Source organism: Crocodylus porosus, unplaced genomic scaffold, assembly GCF_001723895.1.
Source record: "Crocodylus porosus isolate Cpor-Errol unplaced genomic scaffold, CroPor_comp1, whole genome shotgun sequence".
NCBI classification, from domain to species: Eukaryota; Metazoa; Chordata; order Crocodylia; family Crocodylidae; genus Crocodylus; species Crocodylus porosus.
Window position 1 is genome coordinate 71,089,512 of NW_017728943.1, and position 11,351 is coordinate 71,100,862.

Genomic DNA, 11,351 nt, shown 5'->3' on the forward strand with positions numbered 1-11,351 from the left:
GCGATGCTGCTGCATCTCAGAAGGCAACACCCCCTTGCCCTCATTCCTCCTCAGTCTGGCACCAGTGGGAGCATGCCCAAAAAGAAGCCCATGTCTTGTTCCAAAGTCCCCATTCCCAAGAAGCAGAGATAGGCCACCCTGCCTGCAGTGGGAGAAAGCTGCAGACAAAGCGGGGCATGTTGCAAGGGTGAGCAAGGTCACCCAGAGCTTTGGAGAGATGCTTTCTCTGGACAGCCATCCCTTCTCTTTTATTGAGCATCCAGGGTTCAGGCAGCTCATTGTGCTCGTGGCTGCATCCTACCAAGTGCCCACATGCATCATCTTTAGCAGGACAGTGGTGTCCTCCCTGTATGAGGTATGCAGGGAGTATCTGAGGAAGGAGCTGCACAGGGCAGGTCTGCAGGTAGCTTTACACTTCACCCTGGACATCTGGAGCAGCTGGGGTGGAGATCATGCCTACCTCTCCCTCACAGGGCACTGGTGCATTCAGTCAGGGTGTTGGTGGGCTCTCTTTCAAGCGGAGGTAATGGATGAGTCCCACACAGCAAGGGAGATGATGGTGGCCATGAACCAGATGGTGCAGGGGTGGCTTGTTGGGCAGGCTGAGCTCACTTGGGGGTTCATGGTCATTGACAACGGGGCCAATATGGTCAAAGCAGTCCATGATCCCAATTTTGCTGGCATCCACTGTGTGGCACACAAGTTCCACCTCATAGTCAGGGATGCCTTGGAGGGGGACAGGGCTCCTGGTGATGGTGCTGTCACTACCACTACCAGCCAGCCTGCAGGAAGGTGGCAGGCTCCACTGGAGCATCCAGGGGGCCAAGATGCTGTGGGACAAACAGGCAGAGCTGAGCATTCTGCAGCACAAAAACATGCAGGAAGTGGAGACTTGGTAGGGCTCCACATACCTGATGCTGGAAAGGCTGGTCAAGCAACAGAAGCCCACCCATGAAATGGCCTTGGTCAGGGAGATTGGGATCAGCGGCCCTCTTAACAAAACAGAGTCAGATACCATCTCCCAGATCTTGATGGTCGTCCTCAAGCCATTCCTCAAGGCCACTGAAAGTGTCAGTGCTGGCGATGCCCTCCTCAGTCAAGTGATACCCATAGTGAAGGAGCTTGAGAATCAAATGGAGAAGTTCCAGGGGATCAATGTTCCTGGCTGGGAAAAGCTGCTTTTCCCAGAGGTGCAGGCAATGGTGAAGCGGCTGAAGGAGGGCATGAAGAAATGGCTAGATCCACTGTGGTCCAGTATGGTCCACATTCTGGTAGTGTGCATGTGCAACCTGAGGGTGAAGGGGAGCATCTGCAGCAGCAAAACCCTCAATCACTGGATGGAGGTGGTGGTGAACAGAATTAGGGAGGCAGAAGGGCAGAGGCAGGGGGACGTGGAAGAAGGGGCTCCACTTCTCTGTACCAGCAACTCCAGGCACCAGCCAATCTCCTCCACCACAGCCACTGCCAATGTGGGCCAAGGGCATGGTTTTAATGTTGGGGTCTAGAGGCACCAGACCCCACCATCTGGCAGGTAGCACAGAGGCCTTGGTGGCTACCTATCTCACTAAGGACGTAGAGCTGCTGCAATGCCACCTCTTGGCCTATTTGGCAACCCGCAGCCAGATGTGGCCAGATCTGGCCACAGCTGCCCAGGAACACCTGTCCTGTCCACCGACCAGTGTTCCAAGCAAGAGGGTGCTCAGCAATGCTGGGGATGTTGTGACATCTCACTGCACCTCCTTTGATCCTGGTTTGGTGGAGCAGCTGGTGTTCCTGAAGGTGAACCTCCTGCTGCTGGGGTTCCCCAAGCTCCACATGCAGATGGAGTGAGTCCCACCCTCCTCACTCCACACCTATTTCCTTTCTTTAGTTGATTTTGCAACTATTTAATGCTCTACCCTCAGAGCTGGAAGCTGCAGTTTAGTTTTTCACCAGCCAGCAGGGGAAGAACATCTCCCTGCTGAGCTTCCATGCCAGGATGAAGATGGAGGTATGGGCCAGGGCTATTGGGAAGAAGGAGGCCTCAGGTCCTGGGCATGACCTAAAACTGCATCCTGCCAGGGTAGGGAGGCCTGGTGGGACTGCAGATAGTGTGGCAGCCCCAGGAAGTGTCAGGACCGTGAACCTCCCTAGTGAAAAGCAGTTAAGAGGTGCCTGAAAACCTCCAGCCACCACACGTACACACAGTGTACACACAGTCCTGAGCAGGGGGAGCCTGGCTGGGGAAAGCCATCGCGAGGTATGGGCTGCAGTGGAAGGGAGGTATGAAGCTGCAGAATGGATCTCGACTCTAGACATCAGGGGCCTAAATGGACAGTCTTCCTCCTGGGTAACATCTGAATCAGTTTTCCATCAGGCAGGTTATAGTGTGTCATAAATCCAATGTCTATATTGAGTCCATGGTTTTTATATCCAGTAAATTTATGAAGTGAAGTTTGTAGGCTTGTCCTCAAAAGGTGTTTTGTAAATTCCCTTTGAGGATCAGGACTGAGAGATTGGAGAGAGAGTGTTTTTCTTGTGAGAAATGTGGACCCACTGGTAATTGGGTGTTCTTGTCTTTAATAGATGTCCCATGTGCATTCATTCGGGTGCGCAATTGTTGTTTGGTCTCTTCTACATATTTTCCATCAGGGTATTTGGTGCGTTGGATGAGATGTATGTTTCTGGAGGTGCAGCTGTAAGATCCAGGAATGGTGATTATTCTGTTGTGGGGTGTAGTAATTGTGGCGGTGGTAGAGATATGCTGACAGTTTTGTATTTCTTGTCGTGGCATGGTCTGGATCCATTCGGTGTGTTTTGGGCTGTAGGAAGTATGATTCTGGTGATGAAGTTAGCAAGGTTCGGTGCTTGTTTGAATTTACAAAACATTTTTCACAGACAAGCCTATGAACTTCACTTCATCAACCTCCTAGATACTAAAACTCATGGACTAAATATCGACATTGGATTTATTACACACTATAACCTGCCTGATATTTGACTCCCCAGGTACCTCTCAATGTTTACCTACTACATTCCCCCTTCCCTCTCCCCCACCCCCCCACCAGCCTGTCTCTCGCCCCCTGATGCCTCAATTTCCATTTTCCCAACTGGCTTTCTTGCCTGCAGCCCAGACTTTGGCTTCTTTACTATTCATTCCATCCAGGAAGAGCACACACACACCAAGTGCAGATGCTTCCTCAGCCTGATGAAGGGTTTTAAACCTGAAAGCATACTAAGATATATTTCTCCAACTATTCAGTTGGTCTAATAAAAGATATCAGATCGACCCAAAGAATCTTATCTGCCTGTGTCCTTAGACCAACATGGCTACAACCTACACCCCTTAACACACATAAATGATATGAGTTTTGCTTTCAAGAGTTTAAGGGGCACTTCCACAGAAACCCCTGCACCTATCTCCTTGAAACTTGGCAGGCTTCATGCCCTCAGAAGGGGCTACCAACCCTGCTGTTTTCGTTTGAATTGGCAAAAAAATAACAAAGTTATAGGTATTTTAGTGATTCCCCATTATACTCTATGGCCAAATCTCTGAATCAGCACCGACTCTCTGAATTCGATTTGGCCAGATTGAATTGGGACAGTGACTCAAGTCACCAAATTGAATCACTGTTCCTCTGAATCAGCCAAATCCAAAATCTGAATTGAAAAATCTGAATCAAATATTTGCTGCTTTGCAAAGGCCTAACAGACAGTAACAGTGAGCAGACATGCTTTTTGGATTATCCATTTATGCATGCAAATGTGTGATCAGTCAGCATTTGTTTAGGTTGCTAAACTTCAGCAGCCTTCAATGAACTTGTTGTACCCCAGCAGCTGCCTGGGACCATCTATAGCCCATATAGCTCCCTAAACTGTGGGCATGCCAAACTACAAAGGCATGGTTTCAAGTTACAGCTAACTACTTATGACAGCAATGCACCTTCAGGATATTACCAGGCAAAAGAAAAGAAATAGCATTTTTCTCTGCCATTGTAAACAGCAGATGAAGCAGGCCTTCCTCATTCAGAAGTTCTCCCACCACTGCTAATTATCATCCCCTCTCCACAGCATAGTCCTCTACCACCAGTCCATGCTTCTTGTATCTACAACCACCAGTCCATAGACTAAAGACCATCACAGAGCATGTCATGCTTCCCCACCTCCTGGATGTCTTTGTTTTTGGGAGTCTCCCTACCCTCCTGTGACAGGCTGTGTAAGTAATGGAACTGTTCATCTTAGCATTTTGGTGCTGTCCCTGTTTCTCAGTGTGGCTAAGGACTTGCAGTAAAGTGCCTAGTTGGTGGCAGGAAGCCAGGTACAGCACTGAGATCTGGTGATTGCTGGGGTGTAGCAAGTCCATACTGTTGCTCTTACTGTTTGAAAAGGACCCATCTCCATCCTACAAAGAGGTCACCAGATGAATCTTGGGATGTCAGCACTCTGGAGCTGGCACAGGGCATGGCAAGCTGTACCTTGGGTACATCCTCATACACAGGAACAAACCAATCTTGCTTGTTTGATTTGTAGAGCTGCCATGGTGCAATTTGCTCCATGTTGATGCCTTGAGCTTCACCTCTTATGGCTTTTCTGTTGTCTTAAGGCCCCTCTAGATGTTCAAGTAAAGGCATGATAGGATCCTTTGCATGATCCACTCAATTGTGCATCCTGCCACACTGCACATGCATGGCAGGAGGTGCAACTGTGGGATCAGCATCAGTCCTATCACTTCTTAATGCTAGTGCAAGGGGAGCTCAGGATCACCATCCCAGGCTCCCCCTGCTTAGGCAAGTAGCAAGCGCCCAAAGCTGCCAGGGTGGGGAGTCCCACACTGACAGGACTCCTGGCCCTCGCAGTGCCCCACAGTTGCCGGAATGGGGAGTCCTGTAGCTGCAGACTCTCTGTCCTAGCAGCACCCAGTAGGCTTCCCCACCCCAGGCTTCCCCTGCACCAGCAAGTTGCAAGCTCCCACAGTTGCAAGTCCTATGGCTGACCGGACTCACAGCCATGGCAGCACCCCACAGCTGCTAGGGTAGGGAGTCCGCAGCTGCTGGATTCGTGGTCCTGGTAAGTTGGGGGGCACTCTTGGGGCTGAAAGTCCCTTCAGCTGCAGGGTTTCCAGCCCCAGTGGCACATGGTGCACCCCTGTGGCTAGAAGGATGCAAATTAAAGCTGAATAAAAATCAGCTATAAAATTATTACACATTTTCCAGCTCTAACTTTACAGCTGGATAGACCTTTTTATGGTGTGATAGTTACTTTGCACATGTAGCTCATCTAAATGAATTGTGTAATACATGTAACATGTAGAGGGAGCCTTAGAGTGCACATGAGGGAAGAAAGGCTAATCATGACTCGCAGACATCTTACCAAGTTCAGTTCTGCTCTCATTGAAGTCAAAGGGAGGCCTGCTATTATCCTTGTTCAGACCAGGCGCAGGTCTGTCATAAACAGAAGTTAAAAATGTGTCCATGAACCATGATACATTTTCTGTAATAATTACCTTGTGCAAACTTCCCTATGAGCACATATTTTACAGAAGCTGCAAAAGGATACACGGGGCAAGGTTCAAGTTTTACTTTGATCTCTTTTACACCTGTGCAACTTCTCTGTAAGATCAGGATTAGCCCCACCAGACCGATCTGTGCTCTTAATTACAATGTTGTAAATACAAAAATCACTCCATTGAAATCAATGTCTCTCTGCATTTACAACGATGTAATTGAGAGCAGAGTTGGGCCTATTGTTTCCAGTCACATCCATAATTTAACAACATAATGTACAATGTTTTATGCAGAGCTTTTTCTAGCCAGAAGGACTGGCCTGCTTTGCAGTGTTCTACAATGATAGATAAGAGCATTAAGTTCCATTCCGAAAATCAGAAGTCTACCCAGTGGACTGTTTATGTAGAAAGTAAAAAATCTGTTAGCACAGGGAAACAAGACACCTGAATCTTAAGCCAGTGAAACACAAACATGAAAAGCAGGTAAACAAATGCCTAGTCCATTAACTTCAGTAGAAGTTGCTGACACTCATCATCTATTAGAATTAGACCCTAAGATAGGATGTAAGAATTTGTTTCTATTGTTTTTTAATATATAATTTATGAAAAAGAAGGTACTAGACAGAAAACAAAAAGTACCATGTGGAATCCAGATGCATAAATGTAATTATATGGAGCAGAACTTGCAGTGGCAATGTATGTCAGATCTTGCTTAGAGAGAGATCATTAATCATGCACATGCAGGTTCAAAGAAGGGAAAGGGCCCCAGAGAAAACCGCAAGTGAGACCCAGTTCACCACACCAGTGCTTATATTATTCCTTTACAGGTTTTCATGGCGCTAGATCCAAGGAGAAAAAAATATTATCAAAAGTGGGCTAATGGAATACCACTCAGATACATCAGATGAGGCTAAGGAAAACTGAAACTTTATACAGTGCTAGAAGAATCATACAGATTTGTGGAATGGTTTCAGAAAAGAAAAAAAGACAGCTCAAAAAAGGAAAATGAGGAAGACAGAAAACATAAATCTCTGTATTCTTTTATTTTTAAATAGAGCTTATTCATTTATTCTCAAACACTTGATTATTGGTTCAAAATCAGACATCTCTCACACAGATAAATTAATTTTCAGTCTATAATATGCTGCACTAAACAAGCAACCTGCTGAAAAATCTTGAGGATTCCTACCTACCTACCTTGTTCTGGGACTTGGTTGGAAAATATGGTTTTGGACATACTTAAACATATAATTTCAAACTAAACAGCTGCAAAGATCAAAGGTATACTTCAATCATGCAAGAAAATACTTTGGCTTCCATGCAGGATTAAAACAGCAGAGTGAAATAACAGACTACTTAGTACCCATCATTACCTAAGATCAACTTTTCAGAAATAACCTCTGCTTTTAGGTGCTAAACTTCAACTGCTGGACCTCATTTTCAGAGAAAATAAATACACATCTCCCACTGATTTCAACTCTGAAAACTAGCCCTGTGATGAATTTATGATAGGTTGTACACTGTAGGGTAGATGTCAAAAACTGAGACTGAAAAAAAAGATATCAATGGACACTTTTGAAAATTTTGCTCCAGATCTGATGGGTAAGTGCACCACAGAACATTATCTATTTTAAGTTCTCCTTTCTCCAGCTTGACTCCTTATGTAGCCATTACATCTCTTTGGTGGGGGTTAAACACTCTTAAATCAAAAGAAAAGAGATACACAATTACAGCCACTTTTCAGAGTTGTAAATAAATATACAGCATAGTAAAGAATCAGACTCTCTGTGATGGATTCGCTAGTCCACTAAGGCCACTCACCAATCCCTTCATTCACACTGTAGCACTTCTGAAAGTCAGACCTAAGGTTTTCTGAGGTGGGGTCCTCAAAAGCTGAGCTATCCAAAAGTCTATGGGTATCCACCTGAAAGATTTTGGTGGAAAAATGTTCAGGTCCCAGGTTAGGGCTCAGGATGCCCTACAAGTCCCAGCCTGCAGGTAGGTTCCTGACCCAAAATTTCACCTGAGCTCAGACTTCTCTGAGCTCATCCCCAAGCCTGAGAACTGCCCTGGGGGCAAGCACAGAATCACTTCAATAGCAAACTTCTGGGCCTGGAATGTAAGAGCGGACATAAATGGGCAGGGCATACTCAACCTGGTCCTTGTCAGGACCTGTCACTGCAGCTGTACAGACAAGCTCACTACTGCTTATTGCTTCTTTGCGAGTTCTACCAGAAGGTAAACTATCAGTATCACATAGCAGCAACTTACTGAAGTACAAAAAACCATGGCAGGCTTTTCTCCCATTAGGTCCCATAGTAGCAATTATTTTCTGGCTCAGAGAAATTCACTCAAATATCTTCTTCCATACCACACACCTCCTCATTCTCTCTCCTTTTCCACAACATCTCCTCTTTTCCCTCTCCTTCCTTTTGTGGTTAACAAAACCATTGCTAACATGTCACCATGTTGCTGGTAGAGACTGGAGCTGCTCTGCATATTTCATCCTCTCCTATGCAGACCTGCCTCCTTAACTGCTTTTCTACTTGTTTACTTCACCACATGATGGAGTTTTGTTCATTTCAGTATAAGTAATCTGAAGCAACCACTTCCATTGTGATTCAGATCTGGGACTTCTGGGTTTTAAGTGCATCCCCCTAAGGCAGATAATAGAAAGCTGCTATTTTGCTTGCTTGTTATAATAGGGCAATTATATAAGCTTTATAACATCAACAGGACTAATGGAGCAATCTGATTGGTTATGATCTCAACCTGTGCAATTATGGGGCAACAACCACAGATCAGTGCACTCAAGAAAATGAAATAAAAATATGGAGCAGGGAGAAAAAGTGTGCATATTTTTCCTAATTTTTCTTTTCAATTTATTTTTAATCAGTTTAAAATTATTCTAGGGGAAGGAAAAAACAGGATTCCCTAGGATGGTTATAATTTCATAGCCTCTAGTCCTTGCTGAAATCAGCAGCTTCAACTTCGCTTTCAGCCTCAGCCACAACGTCTGTTGTGAGTCAAGCCTTTGAAATAGCTGCGGCTGGGACTTGAAGCATTTCTCAGCTAAACAGAGAAACTAGTGATTTTTTGTTTAAAGATGTTTCTGTTCTGCACACAGCTGAGTTCCAACTTAATGAGGGGCCTTCCAGCCTGGGGAACTTGAAATAGATTCAGCTTTAAAAGAAATTCATTTCCCATTCACAGGGTTTACATGATATTCGTGACCATGCTTATTGGGTCACAGTGCAATGTGGGCTTAAATCTGAATTAGAACCACCCCTATGGCTTGGACAGTCCACCTCTCCTCAGGGATTCACTCTCCACTAACCCTATTTCCCTGCATCAGGCCTCACCCCTTGTGACCCTAATTCTTAGTATCTTCCCCTCTATTGCTGACTTCCATTGTCATCATCACCTGGAGAGACCCCTTCTGCCGCAAAGCACTGCTTCCCCTTTCCCTTAGAAAACTTTGCTTCTGAGCCTGGGTTTACACTCAAACCAAGCCCCAGGGCTGTGAGATCTTGCATTGGCCTGCACTGTGGAGAGATGCACATCCAGAATGGCAGCAGCTGGGGACAGCTTGGCAGGAGACTGTGCCCAACCCCCTGCTCAAGTTCAGGTCCCTGCCCAAAACATCCTACTCATTGAAATGAAAGCTAGATAAAAACCAGCTTTCTAGAATTGTTACACATTTCAAGCACTAACTGAGGAGCTGGTTGGCTCTTTTCATAGCCAGAGAGCCCTTTTTATCATGTGATAATTACTTATGTCATTACTTGTAATAATTACCTATGCAACTGGTGTCAATCTATTATGCAATTCACTACTTACTTGCATAATAGACCAACTGCAGATGCTTCCTCAGCCTGATGAAGGGTATTTATACCTGAACTCTTGCACAGAAGAGTTTTTCCAATTATTAGACCAACTCAAATAGAGCCCTAAGAACTGCATAATAGATAGAACATGTAGCAGGGTCCCACCCCAGGCACACGTCTGGCTGGCCTGCACTCAGGGACACCTGCCCCCCTCTCTGCATGCCCTCTGAACTAACACCACAGCCAGTGCTGTTTCTGGTGCCGGCACAAATAGCCACCCCACCTCACCTGGCTGCCCATCACTGATGCTACCAGGCCTTCAAACAAATAAGGACAGCAAAACACTGAATGTGGGCTTCCTCTCCCAGATCTATCAGTATCAGAGCTGCCGGGCTGCCCTGGCTTCACGTGCCTGAATCGGCATTGCTCCTGTGATCCCCTGACTCTAGTAGCTAGGGCCTTACACAGCACTAGAGCCACCAGACGCCCCCTCAACAAGCACGAACCCAAACAGGAGTCCTGAGGCGGGGGAAAGGGGAGTGCCCCAGGCCCCAACCTGCGCTCTGACTGCCTGCTGCAGAAGCCAATGACGTGCCCCGGGCTCCCTCCGAAGAAAGCGCCCCTAGGCCCGCAGCGGCGGTGGGTAACCGCCCCGCCCGATCTGCAAGGGGCGCTGTGAGCCCACAGCCAGAACGGCGTCCCGGCTCCGCCGGATGGCTACGTCCTCTTCCCCAGCTTCCGGTCTGCTTTTGCGGGGAGGGGGGAGGAGTGGGAAGAACCTTTGAACAACGCGCTCTGTGGTTGGATGTACCTTTGTAGGAGCACCAATAGGACGGCGCCTTACTGAACTCGCCCGGCGGTGTCTTGGGGAGGGGGAGCGCAGCGGTGTGGGGTCGTCATGCCGCACTACCAGACCTGGGAGGAGTTCACGCGCGCCGCCGAGAAACTCTACCTCGCCGACCCTATGAAGGTCCGGGCGTCTGCGGGGCGGGGGGCGCCAGGCCTGCGGGGGGGGGAGGAGAGGCCCCGGCCCTAGTTCCAGCTCTACGTGGGCCAGTGACCACAGATCAATGCAGTCAAGAAAATGAAATGTAAAAAAATGGAGCAGGGAAGAAAATCTTGCTTATTTTCTCTCACTCTTTTCAGTTTATTTTTAAATCGGTTGGAAATTATTCTAGGAGGGGGGAAAAACGGGATTCCCTAGGATGGTTTTAACTTTATAGCCTCTAGTCCACTACTGAAATCAGCAGCTTTAACTTCACTTTCAGCCTCTGAGTCAAGCCTTTGCAATAGCTGTGACTGGGACTTGCAGCACTTTTCAGGGAAAGGGAGAAACCAGGGATCCTTTGTTCCTATTTTTTTGTTTAATGGTTTTTCTGTTCTGCATGCAGCAACTCTGCTGTTCCAACTTAATGAGGGCCCTTCCAGCCCAGGGAACTCGAAATAGATTCAGCTTTAAAAGAAATTAATTTCCTGTTCACAAGGGTTTGCATAATCTCCTGGCCTCTTTGTTTTTCTCCCCTGCCTCCCCACCATGAGTTCTCTTCTAACAGTCCCCTTTGCTGGAGGGTGGCATGTGGCACTGACATGACAAGGCAAAGTGGTGATGTTCCCTCATAAGTAGGTCTGGCTCTGTGATGTCATTTGGCCTCGTACCTAGTGCTGTGGCTCCCAGCCTTTCTAGATGTGCCCCCTCAACGTGTTTGAATCTGGCAACACCCAATTCAGATCCCCCCCGTTGTGCTGCCCTGGCTTCCCTTCTCGCTCCTCAACCTGGGAATGCCAGGGCCGGATGGAACAATCCTGAGTACTTCATGAGAGAAGGGCTGGAGTAGGAGTGTGAGCCCCTGCTTTTGTTAGTTTCCTGATAAACCTAAAGCAGGAGTGGGTCCTTGTTCTTGCTGCAGCTCTTCTTGGTCTGGCATCCTGTGCTCATACTAGAAACAGATATATAGAGCAGTTCCACCAATCTGCTTTGCCTCTTTCCGGGACAAGCATGCAAGGTTGGCTGGGAAAGGGCTGTGACAAGAGCAAGCCGCTGC

General features: G+C 47.1%; 1 protein-coding gene across 1 annotated transcript in view; it reads left to right on the top strand.

Moving 5' to 3' along the window:
* The first annotated feature begins 10,073 nt into the window (after positions 1-10,073).
* SRP9 (signal recognition particle 9) overlaps positions 10,074-11,351 on the top strand; it is a 12,427-nt gene continuing 11,149 nt past the window's right edge. Inside the window, exon 1 of the mRNA XM_019549547.1 lies at positions 10,074-10,279. Coding sequence (XP_019405092.1) covers positions 10,208-10,279 — 72 coding nt within the window. The 5' untranslated portion in view covers positions 10,074-10,207. The remainder of the gene's footprint in view (positions 10,280-11,351) is intronic.